Consider the following 24,568-nt stretch of genomic DNA (forward strand, 5'->3'; position numbering starts at 1 on the left):
ACAAGTACTTCACTGATTGTAAAATCCTTCGATTAAGCTGATGCTCGTGAAAACTACTATATAAAAGCATGTCTCTCTTTATTTCACATCTGCTCTTAATGCTTCTACAGAATTCTACTCTCAATAAATATCTGCTGAAAATATTTATTGAGAAGTTTTATTTTTCAAATTTAAGGCAGTACTAACCTTGTTGATTGCTGTAAGATTTCATTGACTTTCTTTGTTGAAAACCGAGGATTCATAATACAAAGCAAACATTGATTTAGTTCTTCACTGGTAATTTGCATTAACATGCACCATAGGTTTATTTTGAGCTGATTATGAAAGTATGAAAGGGTTTTTAAGTTGCTTGCACTTTTAATTATTTTAGTAGAAAACACAAAGTAGCTTTTGAACATCAGGGTGGTAAGGATTGTGGTGTTAATGGGCAATGGCTGTCTAAATCAAATACAGAAGTACATAGCAATTGAAAATGAAATGTCCCTAACAAAGTTTTGCATGATCTACAGGTGTCAAAACCTTTATGCATAAATAACTATCAAGTATATGGAAATATTGAGCAGTCTGATTTCTGTGTAGTTCTTTTTCTGTCTGGCCATGTCCTACCATCAACATGATACCAGCTCTGCTGTGATAATTTAGTGATAAATAGTTCAATGAATGTATGGTTAGATGTTTAAAGTTTAACATATGTAAAGGTAAAGTTGCCATAGTCTTGCCAGAGCATAGGGCGCTCTCTCATTAGAAAGAAATGGTTGGTTGTGGTTTAACCTGAAGGTCACCACACCTCAGGTGAGGGGAGAGGCTGGGAAGGTCACCTTAGCTGGAGCAGGAATTGAACCCACTCTATTGGTGTCACTCTATGTTGCAAACCTACCATCCAGCCAACCAGCCCCCATGATGAAAGCTTTGCTCTCTGGTTGGCTAGTTCTTTTTTGTCCAGGAGACCAGGTGTGGCAGTGCCTACCATTTAAACATTAAAATCTTGTAACAGAAAAGGAGACCCATTGAGACTATTGCTCCTTTGAAAGGTGAATCCAACTTGCATCACATTCTCCCAGCAAGCCAGCATTTATTGTCCAAGTATATATTCAATTCACTGTTTAAAGTTACCATTGAATTTCCCATCACCACCATTCCAAATAGTGAGAGACTGTGTGCCTACCTACTGATAAATAGAAATAGTTTCTCTGTATTCTCCATCCAACCCCTCATATGATTATTAGATCATATTTAGAGGTTGTAGCATACCAATATAGGAATCTGTTTGTAAAGCATCCAAATAGTTGATTTATATTTTAAAAAATTAGAAAACCTCAGCATGTCAGGCACCAACTTGTTGGGGACATAGGTAACATTTCAGGTCGACTGACCTTTCTTCAGAATAGTTGAATAAATATTTTTGAAATGATCCTTTGTAACAGATTGAAGTTATGGTGCAGCTACTGAGAATTCCAAGTTGTATGTCTGGAATTTCTGCAGTGATTCTTCAGGTCTCCCACTGTTGGATAACTTGAAGGTACAAAATGTTAACTCTGTTTCTCTCTTCACTGATGCCACCAGACCTGCTGAGTTTCTCCAGCAATTTCTGTTTTTGTTTGTTTCAGATCTCCAGAATCTGCAGCTCTTAGTTTTATTCTGATACTTTGGAGAAATTAATCTTCAGTCAACATTACATCAGGAGATCAGGGAATCCCTATAACTTCTAACACCATTTTGTTACCTCTTCCTTTGCAGGATTTTGCTTTAAGCCGCTTCTCCCTTTTTTACACTACCAGGCAGCAACTGACTTTAATCAATCTGCCATTCGCACCTCATCCATTACACATAATTTGATTTCTTTATTCATCTCATTCACTTTTTGGTCTTGAATTAATATTAATATCTAAATACTTTTGATTTTCAAATTGCCACAGACCTGCTCTTTGCTATTTTTCTTTATCTTTCTCTTTTCACTTGTTTAAAACTTGCTACTTTTTTTTATTTTAGTTAAAAAAGTAAATGACTTGAAACATTAACTCCATTTCTATTTTATTTTCTATATCTTTCTCTTCAGATGGTGTTGAACCTCTTGAATATTTCTATTTTTTTTCCCCCACAGGCTTCCAACAACAGCAGTGTTTGCCTTTTGTATTAGTTTCATTTGTTCTCTCTATAGCTGTAAAAGTGTTCACAGCCATATCAAGTGTTTTATCTATCCTGCAACTGTAATAAATGAAACTCTTTTGATGAACTATTTGACACAAATGCACTAATTAACTTAATTCCTGTTTATATTATCAATTGTTTATGAGTTCACATACCAAGCAGTGGCTTCACAGATAAGGTCAAGAAGTTACAAGACATTTTTTCATTCCAACCACAAATATTGCATTGGAAAGATCTTTTACTATACTGTTACCTTCCTTACTAATATTCTACACTGCCACCTGTACAGGACTCTTATTGATTGCACCCTGAGAAAATAAGTGTCCAGTTTGTCTCTCAAAATCAGTGTGGTAATTGAATTAATTGAATTGTAATTGAATTAATCAGCTCCAAATTCACTCAGCTGAACCCAGAATTGAAAGAAGCTCGCAAGATATTAGAATCAAATTTAATATAATTAGACAAAAGATTTTGAGATTAAGCAATACCAGATCAGGCTATTTTTAATAGTTTAAATATGTCACTTTTAAACACACTGTATTATTGGTCTTCAAGTCACTATTTATTTTAAGTTGACACAACATCACAGAGTCATTGCAACAAAAGGAGTTGTTTGGCTTTTCAAGTCTGGCTTGGTTGAATGCAGGGCAACCCAATCATCCCACTCCCCTGTGTTGCCCTTGTAAGCTCGTAAGTTTAATTTCCTCAAGTGTCTATACAATTTTCAGTCATCATCCCCAATGCTAAATGTGTCTTATCAATGCAGCCTTAAATCCTACTTTAACTGAAAATCTTTTTGCAACTGATCCTTTGGAAGTTTGTGGCAGGAATATCTCTGTAGACCTCAAAGGTATTAAGCAGTTTTCTTCTGTAGAAAGTAATTCACCTTGGTCTCGTATTTGGTTCAATCTTCTATTGAGCCAAAACTAAGAACAATCTGAACTATTGTCATCAATATTTCAAATACACAGTAAATGTATCACCATTCATTAAACACAAACTTTTATTTTGCCTTGGATTTCTGATGATATGCGTCATTAAAGCTCTTTGATCTTTTACCGGTTGAACAGAACTGTCCCTTTATCTTTAAGAACAAAGTTCAGTGTGTATTTGTACTCATCACTATCCATTTGTATTTCTGTTTCTTTCACAGTTTAGTCTGGGGTGAGTTCCACAATGAAAAAAATCCCTGTCTGTACATAATATTGTGTCTAGTTATAATAAGTCTGACTATAGTCTTAACCTTTAGCCTGCCCACACAGATTTATTTTGTGCATTCAAATAGTTTCCCAGTTTTTTTTAAGTTAAAGGCAAAGCCTTAGCTCTGTATCATTTTACACAGGTCACTTTTTTAGAATATGAACCTAAGTGCTTTTAGGCAACTTTCTTAAACACCTTACCCAAATTCTATAAAAGTAACTTTTACAACTAATGAATAGAAATTGGCTAATGTAGAGAATTGTTTCTTTCATTTAAAAGCTATGTTGAGGCTACAGCACAGAAACTATGCAATTGACCTGATGAGTTGAAGCTGTCATTTCTAGCTTACTCAAGTCTTCACACATCCATCTTAATCTAACTCCAGCCACTTTCTTATCATTATATTTATATAAAATCTTTGGTTATTACATGTAGGTATATCCTAAGGATGCAATTGTATGAACATTGACGGGATGGAGTTCCTCAAAGGCATGAATATCATTGCATTGTTTCAAGTAGCTGGATTCGGGTGCAAGCAAGTGACCTATTCCATCTTAAAACACTTAAAGCATCAAATATTGTGATAAGAATGCTTTTAAAACATACCTAAACAGTCATTGTACCAGGTCTCTACCCCTAGAGTTGCATGTCTTATTGCGGGTCATGAAGGAATTAATATCGGAGCCATTTCATAGACCTCTACTTCATAATAACATCCTGTCCAAATTAATTCTTGTAACTGTTTCTGCTTTTCTATGAACATTTACTTTGGATCTTTAATAGAACATTCAGAAGGTACTGCAGAACAGCACTGGGACAAGACTAAGATATTATGAAGGTGTTTACAGCAGGTTAGGATCACTACAGCAGAATATTAGCAGATTTGTAGCAGGGCTTTGCAAGATCTTGCGTAGTGTTGTAGAACAGACATATCTAGGTGTTCAGCTACATAACTCGTTGAAATTTGCATCACATGTAGACAGGGTGGTTAAAAAGGTGTTTACCGTGGTTGCCTTCATTGCTCAGACCTTTGAGCATAGGAGTTGAGACATCATATTGAGGTTGTACAGGCCTCTTCTGGAGTACTGTGTCCAGTTCTTGTTGCCCTGTCATAGGAAGGATATTATTAAGCTGGAGAGGGTTCAGAAGAGATTTCCCAGACAGTTTTCAGAAATGGAGAGTTTGAATTATGGGAAAAGGCTGAATAGGCTGAAGTGTAGGAGTTTGAGGGGTGACCTTTCAGAGGTTTATGAAATTATGAGGGGTATAGAATGGCAGGTGTCTTTTCTCTATGATGGGGGTGGGGTGGGGCTGGTTTTTAAGACTAAGGGGTATATTTTTAAGATGAAAGGAGATTTAAAGAAACATGAGGGGCAACTTTTTTTTTTACATGGTTCATGCGTGGAATGAACTTTCAGAGGAAGTGGAAGATGCAGGTACAGTTACAATGTTTAAAAGACATTTGGATCAATACTAAATAGGAAATATTTGGAGGGATACAGGCCAAGTGCAGTTAGATGAGACTAGTTTAGTTAGATTATATTTGACATGGACCGGTTGGATTGAAGTGTCTGCTTCCATGTTTTATGACTCTATGTCTCTAATATATGAAGAGAGATGGAATGGGACAGTATCAGGGACACAGCAGGGTATTATTAGGGATACAAAAGAATTTTACAAGTTGACTAACAACAGAAATTAGGAATGGAATGTTTTAACATTAGGGATACAGCAGAATATGAAAAGGCAGCAACAAAATAACATCAGGAAGTAGAAGTCAGGAATTAAAAATGGAATAGTTTATTATTAAGGATACCGCAGTATATTACCACGGACTTGAGCCTGTTAGATTTGTACATTGTTGCTTTACTGCAGCAAAATAAGACAGAAAGTTTCATCTCTGTGACTGGAAGATGTGGAAATAGACTGTATCGGTTTAAGGGCACATTGCACAATGTGAATGAAACCGTCCTGTAAGCTTCGGATCTAAGTTATGAATCCGGTCTCTGAATGCCATGGTTGTGTGATTTGCACATCGGGCATGAATAAAATGAATGTGATTAATCTCGAAAGCAGCCTCCACTCCAGACGCAGAGCAGAAAGGGCGAAGAACCTGCATATAAATCAGGTGCCAGTCAATGCATTCTGCTATCCGGGGGAAGATTGGGTGAGATCGCCAGGGCGTTTTCTGCAGGCTGGGATCAGTCAAGCTGGGAGCCCTGAGCTCCTTGTCCGTGCGATACAAAACATGACTTTCCAGGCAGCACGGTCCAGCTCAGTGAAAACAAATGTTTTCCTCTCGGGCCTGTTCCTGGTCACCCTGTTAAACTGCGCTGGGCTGGTTTATCTTTTTGTGCAGTGCAATGGCCTGAGGAAGCAGCAGACAGCTATGACCAGCCGCCTGGAGGAACTGACAGACAGCTGGCCCATGGAGTTCATCTCTCGCCTGAGCCAAGAGGACCCTGGCTGGACTGAGCAGAGGAACCGCAATAAGAGAAGCCACCAGCAGCCGAAGAGCCATGCGGAGACCGAGGACAGCATTATGATGATGACTTATTCAAGGATCCCGGTAAGGCACACAGTCAATTTTAATTATACTGAGTCCCTTCAAAACGAGATGTAACCAAATGGGACACAAAACAATTAGTCTATTTTTTGTTAACAATCAGCACATTATAGGAGTAATTTTGAAGAAACGGAAAGCTGAATTCTTGACATTGAGTTTGAGCCTATTTGTCCATTTAATTTATCTTAACTCACTTATAGCCAGTCAATTGTATAAAGGAAATTTGACTCTTCAATTCTGGAAGAAGGGGAAGTGTATTAAAAGGATTTAGGAAAGAGGATATATCTGTGGCCCGGCTCCAGGATAGCTTCAAACTGTTCAGATAGGAGATGGAGCAGTGTGACGTGACCTGTTCCATTAAAGCTGTAAGAGCTCTTTTACTCCAGACATGCTTTACATTTCAAATATTGGGTTGTGGGCTCAGACTGCTGGGAGATTGAGACTCTCAAATACACTGGAGTTTTTACAGCATAGAAAAAGGCCCTTCAGCCCATCATGTCCAGGCCAATCATCACCATCCACCTAATCTAATCCCATTTTCCAGCATTTGCCCCTTATCCTTGTATGTGTTGGTGTTTCAAATGCTCATCAAAATAGTTCTTAAATCTATTGAGGGTTTCCACCTCTACCTCTCTTTCAGACAGTGACTCCATCCAACATATATTACACTGCTTTGTTAGTCCTCCCAAATGCATCATCTTTCACTTTTCAGGATTAAATTCCATTTGCCACTGTTCTGTTCATCTGACCAGTCTGTCTATATTCTGTACTGTAAGGCTTTCTTGCTTGCGATTTGGCATACCACCGGCTTTCATGTCATCTATGAACTTACTGACCATATTCCTAACATTCATGCCTCGATTATTGATGCACATAGTAAGGGGTCCTGCACCCAACCCTATAGTAAGCCATTGGACACAGGCTTCCAGTCATAAATAAACTCTGCTTCCTGTCACTTAACCAATCCTGGATCCAATTTGATAAAGTTTCCCTGGATCCCATGAGCTCTTACCTTCTTAACCAGCCTGCCATGTGGTACCTTATCAAAAGCCTGACGGATTGTCCATGTACACCACGCCAACTGCACTACCCTCATCTACACACAAAGTCTCCTCCTCAAAAAATTTGTTAGGCATGATCTCACCCTTACAAAGCCATGCTGACTGTTCTAGATTAATCCTTGGCTCTCCAAGTGGACAATAATTCTGTCCCTCAGAATGTTATCCAATAGTTTCCCTACCACAGTCTGGACTTTATGTGACCAATAATTGAAAGTTGGGATGGATTTTTGAGTATTTAAAAGCCTTGAAATCATTTAGATGACAATGAGACAAACCATAGTCTTTGCTACTGGACCAATTGAAATGGAGAGAATGGATTTTGTCTTCCAGAACATGGGTCATTCTCTGTGGATCTGTGTTACTTCCAATAGGTCCAACACCCTCATTCACAAGTGGCTATTCACATTGAGTCGGATGGGGGAGTCTGGACACTTAAGGCCATGCCTAACAATGGAGAGTTTAATGTTTGTATTGTCACTTTGCAATGTAAAATGAATCTAAGTATCTCCTGAGATTAAACTTTGAGTAACAGATGAGAATTCTCATAAAGACTCAAGGGTATTACTGACGAACTATAGCTAACAACCTGAAAGAAATTAAGCAGCATTTAAAATGTAAATAAATTAATTAAATTACTTTAATCATATTTAAGGCTCTGAGATCGGGTCAGGTTTTGTTGAAATAATCATGTCCAAATACTGCCAGTCATTGTTAATGCTCAAATTGGTTAGTACCTTGGCCGGCAATACCTCACGAACTGTGAGTGATCACAAGTTACCAGATTATTTGTGCTGCCCTGCTGTAAAGTTTTGTGAAGAAAGGGTCATAAACTTAGCCTTCAAGTAATTTTCATGAAGTTCCTGTATTTGCATGTTGATTGTTTATTAAGCTTACCACAGGGAGTTAAGTTTCGCAATTAGTAACCTTTTAACCATTGCTTAAATGGAACATTCCCTCACTTCCTTATTTAGTAACATACAAACTATGGGCTACTTGCAACAATTGATGGCATAGGATTCCAACTACGTTTACATAGAAGATGACAGTGACAACCCTTAACATCAAGGCCATATTTGACCGAGTATGGCATCAAGGAGGCCGAGCAAAACTGGAGTCAATGGGAATCTCTCCACTGGTTGGTGTCATACCTTGTCCAAAAGAAGATAGTTGTGGTTGTTGTAAGCCAGTTATCTTGCTCCTGGCCATTTTTGTAGGAGTTCTTCAGGATTTTTTTTTTTTTTACTTAGCCTATTTCTCTAATCAACCTGTTCAGAGATGCTATTACACACTTCTGGAGCAGGTGGGACTTGAACCTGGGCCTCTCAGTGCAGGGATAGGGGCAGGAGTTCCTTAGTATAGTGCCCCAAGCCCCAGCCATATTCAGAAGCTTCTTCAATGACCTCCCTTTCATCATAAGGTCAGCAGTGTGGATGTCCACGGATGATTGTACTATGTTTAACATTATTTATAAGCCCTCACATACTGAACCAGTCCATGTCCAAGTGCAGCAAGACTTGGACAATATCAGTGTTTGGGTTGACAAGTAGCAAGTAATGTTTGTGTTGCACCAATGCCGGCCAGAACACACTCATGGTTAGGTCTAACAGGAACAAAGGGTATGGGGAGAAAGCTGGAACAGCGTTCTGAGTTGGATGATCAGCCATGATCATACTAAATGGTAGAGCAGACTCGAAGGGCTGACGGGCCTACTCCTGCTCTTATATTCTATGTTTCTGTGTCTGAGCTCCCTGACCACAATGCCCCTGGGCTCACCTACCAAAATTGCCAGGTTAACAGACTCCTCTGAGCAAGTTCTCTTGACGTCAGCTGCATGGTTGAATAGTGAACCACATATAAACGAGGTGAGATTAGATAATAAAGTGATAGAAGTGCATCCAAATAGGCCCTTTTCCACTCACAAATGAGATTGTCATCTCACAGTTAAAACCTTGGGTGGATATTTTGGACTTGTTGTCTCGGCGTCATGAGCCTCATTTTTCTGATCTTGCTATATTTGTCCATATCACTCAGGGGCTGGGAATATTCTGCTCTCACTGTTATGGAGAGACTGGAGATGCTGGGCTTTTTTCTCCTTACAGCAGTGACAGTTATGGGAAGATTTAACAAAGCTGTTTACATGCATGATAGAGCAACTAAGGAGAAACTGTTTCCAGTGGCAGTGGGTCATAAACAAGACGGCATAAATTTATGACAATTGGCAAAGAGCTTGAAGCAAGATGACAGAAAATATTTTTGAGCGGAGAATTGTTGTGATCTGCCTGAAGCAAACTCAATAGTTACATTCAAAAGTAATTGGATAAATACTTCAAAGGGGAAGAATTTGTAGGACCCTAGGGAAAGGGCAGAGGTGTCTGCTGCAGTTTAAAGTAAGAGTTGACTAGATTGAAACATAAGATCCTGAGGGCTCTTGACTGAGTGGATGTGGAAAGGATGTTTCCACATGTGAGAAAATGTGAAGTAGGGGCTCGCTGTTTAATAATACGCTGTTGCTCACTTATGACCGGGATGAAGAGAATTTCTTTCTCATGGAGGCTTGTGAATCTTTGGAACCCTCTTCCTCAAAAGGCAGTGGAAGCGGATTCCTTGAAAATTTTGGAGGCTAAGTCGATAGGTTCTTGATCAGCAAGTGGGTGAAAGGTTTTCGGGAGTAGGTGGGAATGTGGGGTGATCAGATCAGCCATGGTCCAATGAATGGTGCAGCAGGCTTGAGGGGCTGAGTGGTGTAGTTCTGCTCCGAATTTGTACGTTTGTCTGTTTGAATGGTGCTCATCAGACAACTCTTTGAAAGAGCTAGCACAGGCATGATAGGTCAAATGGCTCTCTCCTATGATGCATCATGTTATTACTCTATAGGCTGGATTTTCATGATTCCGTGGAGATGGGGACAACAGAAAATAGGGAGGAGCTGGTTCTGCCCTCAGGTATCTGTCCCTCAATTAAATTGGTGTCCTCAAGAGAGGCCTTTAAACTAAATATGGGTGTAGAGGCGCTGTGAGGTTGTCGGGAGAGGGAAAATAAGGCTGTCAAGGTATTGCAGGGCAGCTATTTAGATAATTATACCCAAAGTGGGTCAGGAAGTGTAGGAGTATACAAGTGTGATGTGGTGGCTATGTAGTTAGCACTGCTGCCTCACAGCACCTGGGACCTGGGTTCAATTTCACCCTCTGTCTGTGGGGAGTTTGCACATTCTGCCCACAGTCTGAGGATGTGCAGGGTTAGGCGGATTGGCCATGCTAAATTGCCCACAGTGTCCAGGGGTGGGTTATCCATGGGTAATGTGTGGTAGTAGGGATAGGTTGGGATTGGGTTTGGGTGGAATGCTCCTCAGAGGGTCAGTGTGGACTTGATGGACTCAATGGCCTGCTTCCATACTGTAGGGATTCTATGATACTTTAAACAAAAACAGCAAATTGGGTCAAATGGAGGGAAAAATGGCAAATAAACTCAACATTAGTAGCTCGTTACTCAAATGCACACAAGGTATTTGGAAATGAACAAATATTTTGCATCAATCTTCATGGAGTAGAGTGGACAGAGAGTAACGGTGGAATGATGCATTTTGTTATGGAGATTAATATCCAGTGGTGCTCTGCAGGGATCTGTGCAGGGAACATAGTTGTTTGTAATATATATAAATGATTTGGAGGAAAATGTAAGTGGATGTAGGATTAGTAAGTTTGTGGATGACACCAAAATTGGTGGAGTTGCAGATAGTGAGAATTGTCAAAAGGATACAGTGGGATATAGATAGATTGCAGATTTGGGCAGAGAAATGGCAGATGGAGTTTAATCTGGACAAATGTGAGGTGATGCATTTGGGAAGATCAAATTCCGGTGTGAATTACACAATAAATGGCAGAACTCTTAGATAGAGGTCTACATACAGAGGGATCTGGGCACACAGGTCCTCAGATGTCTGAAAGTGGCAATACAGGTGGATAAGGTGATCAAGAAGGCATACAGCACACTTGCCTTCATCAGCCGGGGCATCAGTTATAAAAATTGTCCAGTTTTGTTACAGCTGTACAAAACTTTAGTTCAGCCACATTTGGAATTATGCATGCAGTTCTGGTCACCACACTACCAGAAGGATGTGGATGCTTTGGAGAGGGTGCAGAGAAGGTCTACCAGGATTCTGTCTTGTCTGGAAGGTTTTAGTTATGAGGAGAGGTTGGATAAACTCGGATTGTTTTTCACTGGAAAGATGGAGGCTGAGGGGCTACCTGATAGAGGTCTACAAAATTATGAGAGGCATAGATAGGGTGGATAGTCAGAGGGTTTTTCCCAGGGTGGAAACAAATACTACAAGAGGGCACAGGTTCAAGGTGAGAGGGGGAATGTTTCACACCATGGATAGTGGGTACTTGGACAGCACTGCCAGTGGAGGTGGTGTAGCAGGTACATTAGCAATGGGTAAGGCATATCTTGATAGACACATGAATTGGGGGCGAACAGTGGTACAGATACCATACCTGGACAGTAAGTAGTGGTCTAAATAAAGATTAGGAATGGGTATAGGCTTAGTGGGCCAAAGGGTCTGTGGCTGCACTGTATTGTTCTTTGTTCTTTGTAGCATTTAGAAAGCGATAATATAATCAAGCAGAGTCAGCATGGCTTCGGGAAGGGAAATTATACTTGACAAACTTGGTAGAATTCTTTGAGGAGGTAACAAGCAGGAGAGATAAAGGGGAAACTAGTATATGGAATATGTTTTGAAAGGGTGTTTGATAAGGTACAGCATGTAAGGCTATTTAATAAGCTAGTGGTGAGGTTTGGCTAACTAATAGAAGACAGAGAGTTGGAATAAAGGGAACATTTTCAGGATGACAGTCTGTAACTAGTGGAGTGTCACAGGGATGAGTGCTGGAGCTATAATTGGTTACAAAATATATTAAAGACTTGGATAACGTAAGCGAATGTACTGTTGCAAAATTTATGAATGACACAAAAATACATGGGAAAGCAACATAGAGTTGAAAGGGATAGAGACAAGTTAAGTGAATGGGAAAAATCTTAGCAAATGAAATATGGTTTGGCACAATGTCAGTTATTCACTTTGGCAGGGAGAATAGCAGAGCAGTATATTATTTGAATGGAGACAGACTGCAGAAAGTTTCAGTACAGAGGAAAAAGACAGAAAGCCTTGCATCTATATAATTGAGGTACATTCTGACATATGGGACTACCCAAAAAATAATATTGACCTAAAACTGGGCATCTTTTTGTTTGATCTTTTCTCAATTTAAACAGGCTGCAATGATGAAAGGAAGAGGGAGAGGCATGAAAGAGTTATTAATCTCATTGCTCGAGAGTGAATTCATACCAGCAGGAACATGGCCATTAATCTAAAGTGCTTTGTAATCATATTATCAGTTGGTTTCCTTGCGTTCCTCATTAACTAGGTTAAGTTGTTCCTATTTGGATTAGCACATTCCAATTTTTTTTTCTCTGAAAATTGACAAGTTCAGAAATCTGGCACAGTGCTCATCCTGAGGATTGCCAGATTTGTGAGAGTGTAGCTGTACTTTAAGTAGCCTCAGGAAATAGACAAATACTTTAGACCAAATGAAACACCTTTCAGTTTTTATAACACCACAGCCAATTAGCATACAGCAAGATTGTACAATAGGAGGCAAATGACCAGCTGACCTGTTTTAGTGATGTCAGCATTTTCAAAACACTAGGGAAGGACACGTTTATTGATTTGCAATATATAAATTCAGCAGTCAAATTCTTCCTGCAAGTGTTTAAGTGGTTTCAGGATACAAAACAAATATTGTTACTAGCAAGATGGGGTATACCACTGTGGTGATTGTAACAATGTCAGCCAACTGTACCTCATAGAATATGAGTTTCAGAGATCATAGCATACCTACAGTGTGGAAACAGGCCCTTTGGCCCAACAAATCTGCACCGTACCTCAGAGCATTCCATTCAGACCCATCTCCCCGTAACCCACCTAATCTACACATCCCTGAAGACTATGGGCAATTTAGCATGGCCAGTCCACCTACCCTGCACATCTTTGGACTGTGGGAGGAAACCAGAGCACCCGGAGGAAACCCACGCAGACACAGGGAGAATGTGCAAACTCCACACAGACAGTTGTCTGAGGGTAGAATCGAACCTAGGTCCCTGGTGCTGTGAGGCAGCAGTGCTAACAACTCAGCCCTTTTTTTTTGAGTTGTTAATCTGGGTGAATCAGGGAGCCCTGGCTGATGGAGAAAAAAGGGAGTGTCAGAGATACTGACAGTCTGATAGTTGACATTGAAGAGGCAGTACTAGACAAGGACTGCTATTTGGGTGAGAGGATGTCAGACTCAGTGGTGATTGAGAGTAAAATCCATTCCTGAAGAAATTTGCTTGCAACAGTTGTCTTTGATTTGGGGTAAGCATCTTTTGGTATCATGCCTTTGTTTGGGAAGCTTGACGCTTTCGCCCTTGATGTTAAGTTCTGTGCCCAGTATGTGGAAAGAATGCATTTTATTTTCCAGGCAAACGACATTGCTTTTCATCTGCCACAATGTGTAATTCTCCTGACAGGCTGTGGAGCTGCAGCTTTTTCTGTTATTAGGAGTCCAACATTCCCTAAATTACCAGAAGTTAAAACCTTTCAAGAACTGATGGACATAGTTAAGAAATATTACAATCCCAAGCCTTCTCTAATTCTGAGACACTACTGTTTTTACTTGGCAATCCAAGAATGAGGCGTATCTGTATTGGGATTTTTGACTAGGTTTAGATGACTGGCAGAAGCATGTCTTTGGTTTAACCCTTAATGAAATGCTTAGAGACCATTTGGTATGTGGGATTAATGATGTAACAATGGAAAATGCCTACTAGCTGAAGCTCAACTGGACTTCAAACAGGCATTACAATTGGCTTCATCATTGGAAAATGCAGCAAGTGGAGCATATGAGTTGCAGGGTATTCCGATGGAGGAATGGTTACTACTGTATCAACAAAACTCTATGTTCAAAGCACTTTTTATATTGTCATTATGGAATTAAGAGCAAAATATTATCAATATTAATCTAAATATAACTGATGTTTTAAGTGTTTGAGTAACATTAAACATATGTCTAAAACAACTTGATGTAGAAACTAAATTGTGGTATATCTGTGATTGGTTTACAACAAGCATTAAAGATCAAAATAGAATTTCCTCTAGAAAGTTTATGAAGATTAAAAAGTGCTCTGGAGCCAGAGCTTTGCTGCACATTTGCAGTTTAATGACTATGTTGTTTGAAACCCTTTCAAAAGTTCATTGAAACACCAATTTGTGATAGGGTGTTTCTTCACATAAGTCTATATTTCTTATCTTTAATTGAATAGCTTATCACATTTATTGCATCATTATGAAAAGCAGATTCTGAAAACCACTTCGAGTTAGGCCTGCCATGCCTGATCTTTGACATCATTAGACAACTACAGGTGGTATCTGTTTAACAGAGTCGTATTAACAGTGGAAACTTTGCCAACTGCCTGATGCACAAAATTATTTCTTTCTGCAAGTTCCTACTTCCTTCCTCACTCCGTTGAAATTATAGAAACCATATTCTTACGACAATGAATTAATTTTGAATGTTTGTGTATGCCTTCCAATATGTGCTCACAGGAAACACTTCTTCAAAATGTAGTCAAAATTGTGAGGTCTCTTTCCCTCAGAGATTGTTGAGATTTGACCAATTGAAAATTTCAAAACTAATTAATACATTTTTGTTCAGCATGTGTGTCTGTGAACTAGGCTGAAATACAGAACAGCCATCATCTAATTGAATTAGAACAGCCATAAGAGGGTTGAATACCCTATAACTGTTCCTATGTGCTATTTGCCAATTGCTCTTATTTAAGAGATGATAAGGAAGAGTATCCTTTGAAATAATATTTATTTATCCACAGGATGAGGGTGTCACAGGCTAGGCAACATTTATTGCCCAGAGTTAAGAATCAACCACATTGTTGTCGGTCTGGAGTCACATGTAGGCCAGACCAGGTAAGGATGGCAGCTTCCTTCCCTAAAGGACATTAGTGAACCAGATGGATTTTTCCCCTGACAATCAATTCATGGTCATCCATAAGATTCTCAATTCCAGATTGTTTTTCCTGAATTCCAATTCCACCATCTGCCATAGCAGGATTTGAACACGGGTCCCCGGATTAACAGTCTAACGATAATACCACTAGGCCATTGCCTACTGATGGAGATTGTAGGGAACAAGTGTGAATTGCTAAGAAATATGTTTAAGAATTAAATATTAGACAATACTTCCTGTTGAATAATACAGAGACGTGGCCAACAAGATCTGGAAAATATCCAGACTTAGGCTGACAAGTGGCAAGTAACATTCACACCATCAAATGCCAGGCTATCACCATCACCCTTTGACATCAAACAGTGTTACCATCACTGAATCCCTCACTATCAACATCCTGGGGGTTACCATTGGCCAGAAACTCAACTGGACCCACCAGATAAACACAGTGGCTGCAAGAGCAGGTCAGAGACTGGGAATACTGCAGCGAGTAACTCGCCTCCTGACTTCCCCAAGCCTGTCCATCATCTACAAGGCACAAGGTTAGGGAGTGTGATGAAATACTTCCCACTTGCCTGGTGGTTACAGGTCTAACAACACACAAGAAGCTTGACACCATCCTGGACAAAGCAGCCTGCCTAATTGGCACCACATCCACTCCCTCCACCACCGACGCTCAGTAGCAGCAGTGTGTCCTATCTACAAGGTGCACTGCAGAAATTCACCAAAGATCTTCAGATAGCACCTTCCAAACCCACAATTACCTCTACCTAGAAGGACAAGGGCAGCAGATATTTGGTAACACCACCATCTGCAAGTTCCCCTCCAGGCCACTCACCATCCTGACTTGGAAATAATATTGCTGTTCCTTCACTGTCACTGGGTCAAAATCCCAGAATTCTCTCCCTAAGGGCATTGTGGGTCAACCTATAGAAGGTGGACTGCAGTGGTTCAAGGCAGCAGCTCACCACCACCTTCTCAAGGGCAACTAGGGATAAATAAATGCTGGCCAGCCAGGGACGCCCACATCCCACGAACAAATTAAACAAAACAGGCTCAAGCTGCCTGAAACCACGCCAAACAGCAAACTAGAAAGAAAACAAACCCTATTCAACTCTAACACCTTGCTCGTGATTTCTGGAAACGAATGCCTTCAAAAGTTAAAAGAAAAGTAAAATCTTGAAACCTTAACTGTATTACTGTCACCCAGGAGTGAACATAGGAGCAAGTTAAAACTGAGCCAGGCTGGTGTGGCACGGTGGCTCAGTGGTTAGCACTGTTGTCTCACAGCACCACGGACCTGGGTTCAATTTCTAGCCTTGGGTGACTGTCTGTGTGGAGTTTGCACATTCTCCTTGTGTCTGCATGGGTTTCCTCTGGGTGCTCCAGTTTCCTCCCACAAAGATGTGCAGGTTCAGTGGATTGGCCATGCTAGATTGCCCATAGTGTCTAGGCATGTGTTAGCCAGGTGGACGAGCCATGGGAAATCCAGGGTGATAGGGTAGGGAGCTGAGTCTGGGTGGGATGCACTTCAGAGAGTTGGTGTGGACTTGCTGGGCTGACTGACCTGCCCCTTCACTGTGGGGATTCTATGAGCCATTGTATGTCATATTGATATTTATCCATCTGCTTAATGTCAGCACTGTCTGGATTTTTAACTGTCCTGTATTCATATTTCTGAATCTCCTTTTTAAAAAACCGATCATTTAAAAGAATTACAGTAGTCCTGTTCAATAATGTTGGAATAGTTGAAACATTAGATCCAGAACCGATTGTTAGAAGGAGAATGTCCAGAAACTTGTTGTCACTTTTCAGTTTGCTTTAATGTAGCACCCTGTATTTTAAAAACAAAACCCAAATCAAAAAAGATTTACTTGACCTTGATGTGAATTTGGTTGTATGGTCAAATTCTTAATTTGCTGTAATAATCAACCTTTTTCTTCGAAGCCAGGAAGTGGTAATATCTTTTCCACTCCCACACTGCACTGTCATTTGCACTTAATTTTTAGGCAGAATGGGTGAATTGTAATGAATAGTGTACTGTATCTGATTCATCTAATTACTGAATGATGACTTTTATAGGTCTTCTGATAAATCATCAGAGCTCACAGCAGCTGCTAATATTATATAAGCCACCAACTCATTCAAGAAGCTTTCTGCTATTCCAGCTGCTGAGCACCAACCTCTGTGCCAAACTGCCTCATAATGACAGCTTTTATTATAAGAAAGATTGTTTAGAAGATGTGTGGGCATAATATTTGAATCTAAGCCATTTCACTGTCTCTAAAATATTTTAGATGCTAAAAAATAGGCAATTCTGGAAGTACGATAATGTTTTGTGACATTTTTGCTGTAACTATTGTTACTTTTCTTCAAGATTCGAATTTTCATGGATTTGTGCAACAGCACAAGGGGAATATGCTTAACAGGTACGTCTCAGAAAAATTCTCCGGTTGGAATATCAGCAGAAAATTAAAATGGATTGTGTTTTTATCTTCTATGAACTGATCTTTAATGCTATAAGTATAGCGAGTCAATTTAAGAAAAGTGTTTTTGATAATGTTTTAGAAAATGCGTAAAATCATGATTCGTGAGTGTTCTTTGGCCCTTGTTTTGGGACTATACACAATTTGGCTGGTGTTATAAAAGTTGTAATGGTACGGCTATGTGAGGCTATCATAGCAATCTATGAGATTGCATATCTATTTTATGGTGACTTGGCTGATATGAACTTCAGGATAGCATACTAACTGTAAACATCACGGATACACAAAAGGACTGATAAAGTCTATGATGGCTGAAAATGTTTCTCTAAAGTTAATCTCTTTGGTATGTTACTGTTCTTGTAAATCTCAATGCTTCAATGAATTTCTTGTCTGGAAGATAGATGATTCAATTTCCACCCATCTGGAAGGGCCCAAGCTGACAAGGAGGTTTATATTACAAAATAACCGACAGCAATGTCCTCCAAACACACACTCACTTGCACACGTGTGCCACATATATTCATGTACCTATTCCTATACATGCGTGCACACTGTGTGTGTGTGTGTGTACATACACACACATTCAACAATAAATTTTTGTGGAATATCAGATTGAAATGAAGTTTCCATATTTATGGCACGCTATATTTCACACTTATGTATGGCGTGATTAAGGAATGCTTGTCTTTAGTTAATTGGATGAATTTAATATCAATCCATTCACTCCCCTCCCCAATCTTAATTTTAGAATATTTATTCCAGAAATGAACACAGTAGATAATGTCTAAATATCTGAACATTGTTGCTTTCCCAATGTATGGACTATGCTCTGAGATGAATGCTTAGATACTTCGGATAAGGTACTGATGAAACTATTGAGAAACATTTGTCAGCGTGTAAACAGCTAATTGATGATAAAAAAACTAAACACTTAATTTAACATACTTAATATGTAATTGTGTTTTTGTTGAAAATAGGTGTTTTTGGATAATTTTAATCATTAGCTTGCCTTTAAAATTGAGCTAGTATGCAACATTAAAAAAATGCTGCCATTTAGTGAAATATCAAATTCATTTTGAAAGATTATTGCAAGTATGAGAGAGCATGTACGAGGTGCAGACATGAATTTTAGAAAGACTGTATGCTTAAGAATGTGAATGTGTGAGAAAGAATTCAAATTTAAACAACACAGTCTGTTTGTTTCGCTCAGTGTTTGACATTCTTTTGAATTTGAGAGGTCAGATATTCAAAGTTCAGAAAGTTCTAGAATTTGTATCAAAATAAATGTTCCATTCAGCCAGTGGGGGAGGTGTGGGGAGGGGAAGGGAATCAGAAAAACCCAGAAGATTGCAACCTCAAAGAAGCAACCCAGTGAGCATGGATCGTCCTGCATGAGAAATGCTAGGGACATTTTACAGCTAAACAGTAAGTTGGGCTTGTAATGAGCTGCGACTGTTTGAAGGAGTCAGTGTGGGGCCCAGGCATTTTCATGGTCAGGTCTGAGCTGCCTTAGAAGTGAGTGACTATAACTAGCTGAGTCCACCTTGTTCGCCATCATCTCTACAAGGACGTTTCTGTAGGTGGTTACAGCATCCATCTGGTTCAGGCAGTGGACCTCCATTCTTTGAAAATCAGAGTCATACAACATGGTTAAGACCCTCTTCTCTCGTATGGGAATGACAACTCCCTGCACTGTCTGAGCAGCTGCTACCATCCTCTTTAAATCGAGGACCAGTGGTCCAGTGCAGTTGAGAGAAACCACTTTTTTTTTGGTCTAACATTAAGAGTCTTCATTTGGTTAATGAGATATAGCTCATTTCGCATTAGCAACTAGTTACAGGTTGTATTGATGATCTGAGAGCCATTGTTACTGAGACTTGAGGATTTTTAGTCTTACTCCTTTGTGTTGGTAAGTTGATCTGCCGACAAATCCAAATGACATCATCATAGTGCATGGGGATTGAACAGCCCACAAAAACAAATGACATTATCATAGTGTGTGAGGCTGATGGAGTTCCTTCATATTAACCCTTTCAGGCCCATGCACATCACCTTTGTACTGCTCAGTAGTACCCATGAGGGTGAGTTGGCGCAGCATGCCTCATTAATGCTGAAGGCAGTTCTGATCCACTTATCCATGTCTCTGGCGAGCTGCATTTCCTGGATATGTGATAAAGCTCACTGGGTCTGTGTCTATGGTATTGGACTCTCTACCAAGCTTATAGGAAGGTCAATGAGGGGTAACCATGTGATGGCAGGGGGCTGCAGTATTTTTGTGGAGCCACAAAGTTAATTTGGAAAGCGTTGTGGGGCCACTGTCAGAGTGTGCAGCAGCAGTCCATCATAGACATTCTCCCTCGTATTAACAAGTGCCTTTTCTGACAGTCTGTAAACCGGATCACAGAATCTCAGAACTGTTATGATCCAGAAGGAGGCTGTTCAACCCATCAGCTCTGCACTGGTTCTATTATCTAGTGCCAACTTCCTGCCTCTTCCTCAGATCCCTGCACATGATTTCTATCCACATAATCATCCAGTGCCCTCTCCAGTGCTTCAATTGAACCTGTCTTTCCCACATTCCCAGATAAGGGGGTTCTCCTATAATGCATTTGCCGGCCATGTGAATTGACTATAACGCGATTGATGAATAGGGGAATAGTATTTGTAAAACACGAACTTTATGTTGTCGATTCCAACATCGACATCCACATGATCGGTTTGCAGGCTTTGTTCCGAGCATGCACCGAAAGAGTCCCCTCGCTTTCATCAAGGATCCTCGCACTTTCTGTCAGAGCGCTGTACAATTCTGCCGTGTTACCCACAAAATGCAAGGACAAATTGGCAAGGATGGTAATAAGAAGCGTCCTGTGATAAAATTGTCAGTGGTGCATGTAAAAGAAAAGCTATAACGCTGGAAGAGGAGATAACTGTTGTAAAGCCATTTTTAGCGTAATAAGAGATCATGTGATATTGCTTCTGCAACAGGAATGAAGGGGTCTACCTTACCCACCATTAGAGACAATGCAGAAAAGATTAAAACAAGCTGTATTGCTTGAACAAGTCTGAGTGCTAGCAAGTCTGTAAGGCCATGGACAAAGGAACTTGAGGAAGTGGAGCAGCTTCTAAGTGTGTGGATAGAAGATCAAACAAAGAAGCGATCTGGGACCACCATTTTCACTACAAAAGAAAAAGCCTTATCAATTTATGAAGATCTAACAAAACAAGCCAAAAATCCTGCAGATGTGCCTGTCTTTAGTGCTAGCAGTGGCTGGTTTGCTGGTTTTAAGAACTGCTATACTTTTCATAACATAAAATTATGTGGCGAAGCTGCCAGTGCAGATGAGGAGCATGCAATGGCATTTCTTCCCATTGTAAAAAAAAAAAAATTGATGAAGAAGGCTACCACTTAGATCAAAGTTTCAATTTGGATGAGACAGGTTTATACTGGAAGTGAATGTCAAGAACCTACATTTCTACGAATAAAGCACACGCTGCAGGCTTTAAGGCAGCAAAGGATTGTATGACTGTGCTGCTGGGTGCCAGTGTCAGTGGAGACTTAAAGCTTAAGCCTGTGGTGGTGTACTACTCTGCCAACCCACGAGCTTTGAAAAGTTACCTTAAGTCTACTCTAGGCATCTACTTTATGTCAAGCAAGAGGTTGGATGATGGAGCAAATTTTTTCTGACTTTATTGTTGATGTTTTGGAAGATGTTTTTAGAAAGTAGTACAGAAAAAAAATGTGGTTTTCAAGATTCTCTTCATTCTGTATAATGCACCAAGCCATTCTCCCACCATTGGTGAACTTTCTGAAAACATCAAAGTGCTATTTCCACACCCCAGACACAACCTCTCTCCTTCAACCCATGGACCAGGGTGCAATAGCAGCTTTTAAGGCTTATTATTTAAGGCGCACATTTAAGAGGCTGATTGCAGCCAATGAAGGGGATAAGGACAGTCTTCTCCAATTTTGGAAAAGCTTTAACATTAAGAATCCATTTGACATTATCATGGAGACCTGGGGTGATGTCAGTAAGGACTGCTTGCATGCAGTTGGCGGAAGCTTCTCCCAGAGTTTTTTCAAGATTTTAAAGGCTTTGATCCGTCAGAGGAGTTCCCAAGAATCAAAGAATATTGTGTTGATCTTGAAAAGCAAGTTGGATTTGAAGAAGTGGAGTGAGGATGTTGAAGAGTTGCTTGAGTCCCACTGTGAAGACCTCTGTACAGCTGATCTACAGCAACTTGTTGCTGAGGGGAATGTGGAAGCTGGAGATGAAGAAGATGAAGTCCAGGATGTAGCACCATGAGAGATTTCCACTTCTGTTTAGTCTTCTAACCTGAGGGAAATTGAGAAGCAGTTGCAGCTCTTGGAGGATAATGATTACAATGCAGAACGCAGCACAGTAACAGTTCATGGAATAAGATCTTATTTGGCACCTTTATGAACAGCTTCTTCATGAAAGAAGAAAAAGGGCAAAAACTGGATGTCTTTTTCAAGCTAACTCCCAAGAAACAGTCAGAAGTCAAAGAACCATAGCCACCCACTTCTGGATTAACTATATTTCGCTCTAACCCTACAGCTACAACTGCATCTGAAGGTGGTGATGGTGATGGTGATGGTGATGATGACGATGACCCTCAGCCCTGCATTAACAAAGAGGAACCTCAAAACCTCCTCCCCCATCAAGTCATCTTGACATTTTTTTCAACATAGTGACAAATTTACTGTTACTTCATTATTACATGTGAATTAAACATTTGTTCAAACTGTGCTATCCTTTGTGTTAGGCTTTTGAGTGATTTTGAGTGACATTTTTGTCTGCCCCTAAACCCATTATTTCTATAGCACAATTTTTCTATATCGTGTCGTTTCACAGGAAAGCACCTATCGTATTATAGCAGAACCCCCTTGTAGTGCATTCCATATTCTAACTACTCACAGTGTGAAATATGTAGGATCCATTGTGATTTCTTTATTGATACACGCTGTTATACCTGGAAAGAGCTGTGTTAAATTTGTCAGGCATGACTTGCTATTTACCAACCTATGCTGGTTATCCTGAAATACTCCAAAGCCTTTGAAGCCTGTCATAATTTTACTTGGAAATCATCCTCAAGGGGATTATATTCAACCGATGATAGGCTGATTGGTCCAAATGAAGTGCAGCCTCTTTGAGGTGTCTGAGTGAATGTGCCCATGAAACAATGGGAGCTGGCTTGGAGGTGGCGAAGGTACGTCATTAACTAGGGTAATGATATAGCTAATTCGAGCTGCCCTCCTGCCTCTGTCTGGAGTAAGCTCACGGGGAAGCCCTTTGGTGGACTTTCCCTACACCTGCCCCTTTGCCAGCTGGGGTCATGATGTCCTCCCACTGCTTCTGGGATGAACCCAGCTGTAACTAGGCCTGTTGCCATACAATGTCTATGATGGCCGAATCCATGAGTCACCTTATCTCCTTTGGTTAGATTGGAGTGAGTGAGGAGGGGTCTGTCCTCGGGTGGTGGGGGGAGAGCCCATGCATTGAGGAAAGGAAAGAAAGTGAGAAATTTGATGCAAAAATGTTGTAACATAAGAGATTTCAATCTTCTCTAACTACTTTCAAAAGCTTTCCTTAGCCCAATAACCAGTCCCTCAGCTCTTTGGTAAGTCAAAAATTGATATCATCCAGTGTTGAATCAATATTTACTCCATTTGATTGTCCACTATAGTGCAAACTAATGGAATTAAGTGGTTTCTCTTATAGTAAGGGCATGGTACAATGTACTGGCCTTTAATACTGGTTATGAAAACTATTTTTTTCAGTAACTTTGTCCAAATTTGCTTCTTTACATTGTATAAAACAGGCCCACCAGGACCTGCTGGACCACCAGGTAAGAATTATTAATAATTTACTTCAACATTATTCTTTCAAGCAGCTGAGAAACTTCAGCTAGCTTTTGTCAGGATAAAGATTCTAGACACTGTCTGTTATGTATTTAACTGAAATATCCTTTAAGGCCGTCCAGGTTTAGATGGATTGCCAGGAGTTAATGGCTCAGATGGACCTATTGGGCTTCCGGGACCACCTGGAAAGGAAGGCAAACGAGCTCGGAAAGGTAGTGAATCTTTTAAGTGTTTGTACAGATCAGTAGCTGGCCACAGATACAGTATTCCCTGTGCATTTGCAACAGGTACTTTTTGCTGAGGAGAGGGTGAACAATGGAACATGAGCCATAATCCGCATAGGACATCATTCTCCATTAGAGAGAACCAATTGGTTATGTACAGCTTGAGGGTAACCACTCCACAAGAATGAGGTGTGATGAAGAGCCAGGCACTCCATGAGCTACACAGCTGTTACAGTGATTTATCCCAGGTTGCTGGCTTTATTTGAGTCAACTGAACTAACCGACCCTTGGGCAATGGAATAGTGTGGAACATTGTCCCGAGCAGTTGTCGGCTATTAGCACTGACTAATTTTGAGCTTCACCTTTCCTAACTGACATATTTACCTGTTTAAGGCACTTGAAATACTCTTGTACACAAATAAGAAATTTGTTGATGGAAGGGGAGGCAATGGCCTAGTGGTATTATCACGGGACTGTTAATCCAAAGACCCAGATAATGTTATGGGGACCCAGGTTCAAATCCTGCCATGGCAGATGGTGGAATTTGAATTTAATAAATATCTGGAATTAGGAATCTAGTGATGACCATGAATCCATTGTCAATTGTTGGAAAAACTCATCTGGTTCACTGATGTCCTTTAGGAAAGGAAACTGTTATCCTTACCTGGTCTGGTCTACCTGTGACTCCAGACCCACAGCAATGTCATTGACTTTTAACTGCCCTCTCGGCAATTGGGGATGGGCAGTAAATGCTGCCTAGCCAGCGACACCTTCATCCTATGAATGAATAAAAAAAAGTATTAAACCCAGATCACTTGATCAGCAACAAAATATTTGATAATTAATTTTGTCTCATCTGTCTAATTGGCTAGGTCAACTATGTTCTGAGTGAGAGATAGTAGGAACTGTAGATGCTGGAAAATCTGAGACAACAAGGTGCAGAGC

The 24,568-nt window shown here is 40.2% G+C and overlaps 1 protein-coding gene across 1 annotated transcript in view; it reads left to right on the forward strand.

The window, feature by feature from the left end:
- The first annotated feature begins 5,315 nt into the window (after window positions 1-5,315).
- gldn (gliomedin) overlaps window positions 5,316-24,568 on the forward strand; it is a 36,900-nt gene continuing 17,647 nt past the window's right edge. The window contains exons 1-4 of the mRNA XM_020530772.2: window positions 5,316-5,917; window positions 17,410-17,461; window positions 23,360-23,386; window positions 23,513-23,611. Of these exons, the coding sequence (XP_020386361.2) occupies window positions 5,342-5,917; window positions 17,410-17,461; window positions 23,360-23,386; window positions 23,513-23,611 (754 nt within the window). The 5' untranslated portion in view covers window positions 5,316-5,341. The remainder of the gene's footprint in view (window positions 5,918-17,409; window positions 17,462-23,359; window positions 23,387-23,512; window positions 23,612-24,568) is intronic.

The sequence above is a fragment of the Rhincodon typus genome, chromosome 33 (genome assembly GCF_021869965.1).
Source record: "Rhincodon typus isolate 14 chromosome 33, sRhiTyp1.1, whole genome shotgun sequence".
In the NCBI taxonomy this organism is placed as follows: domain Eukaryota; kingdom Metazoa; phylum Chordata; class Chondrichthyes; order Orectolobiformes; family Rhincodontidae; genus Rhincodon; species Rhincodon typus.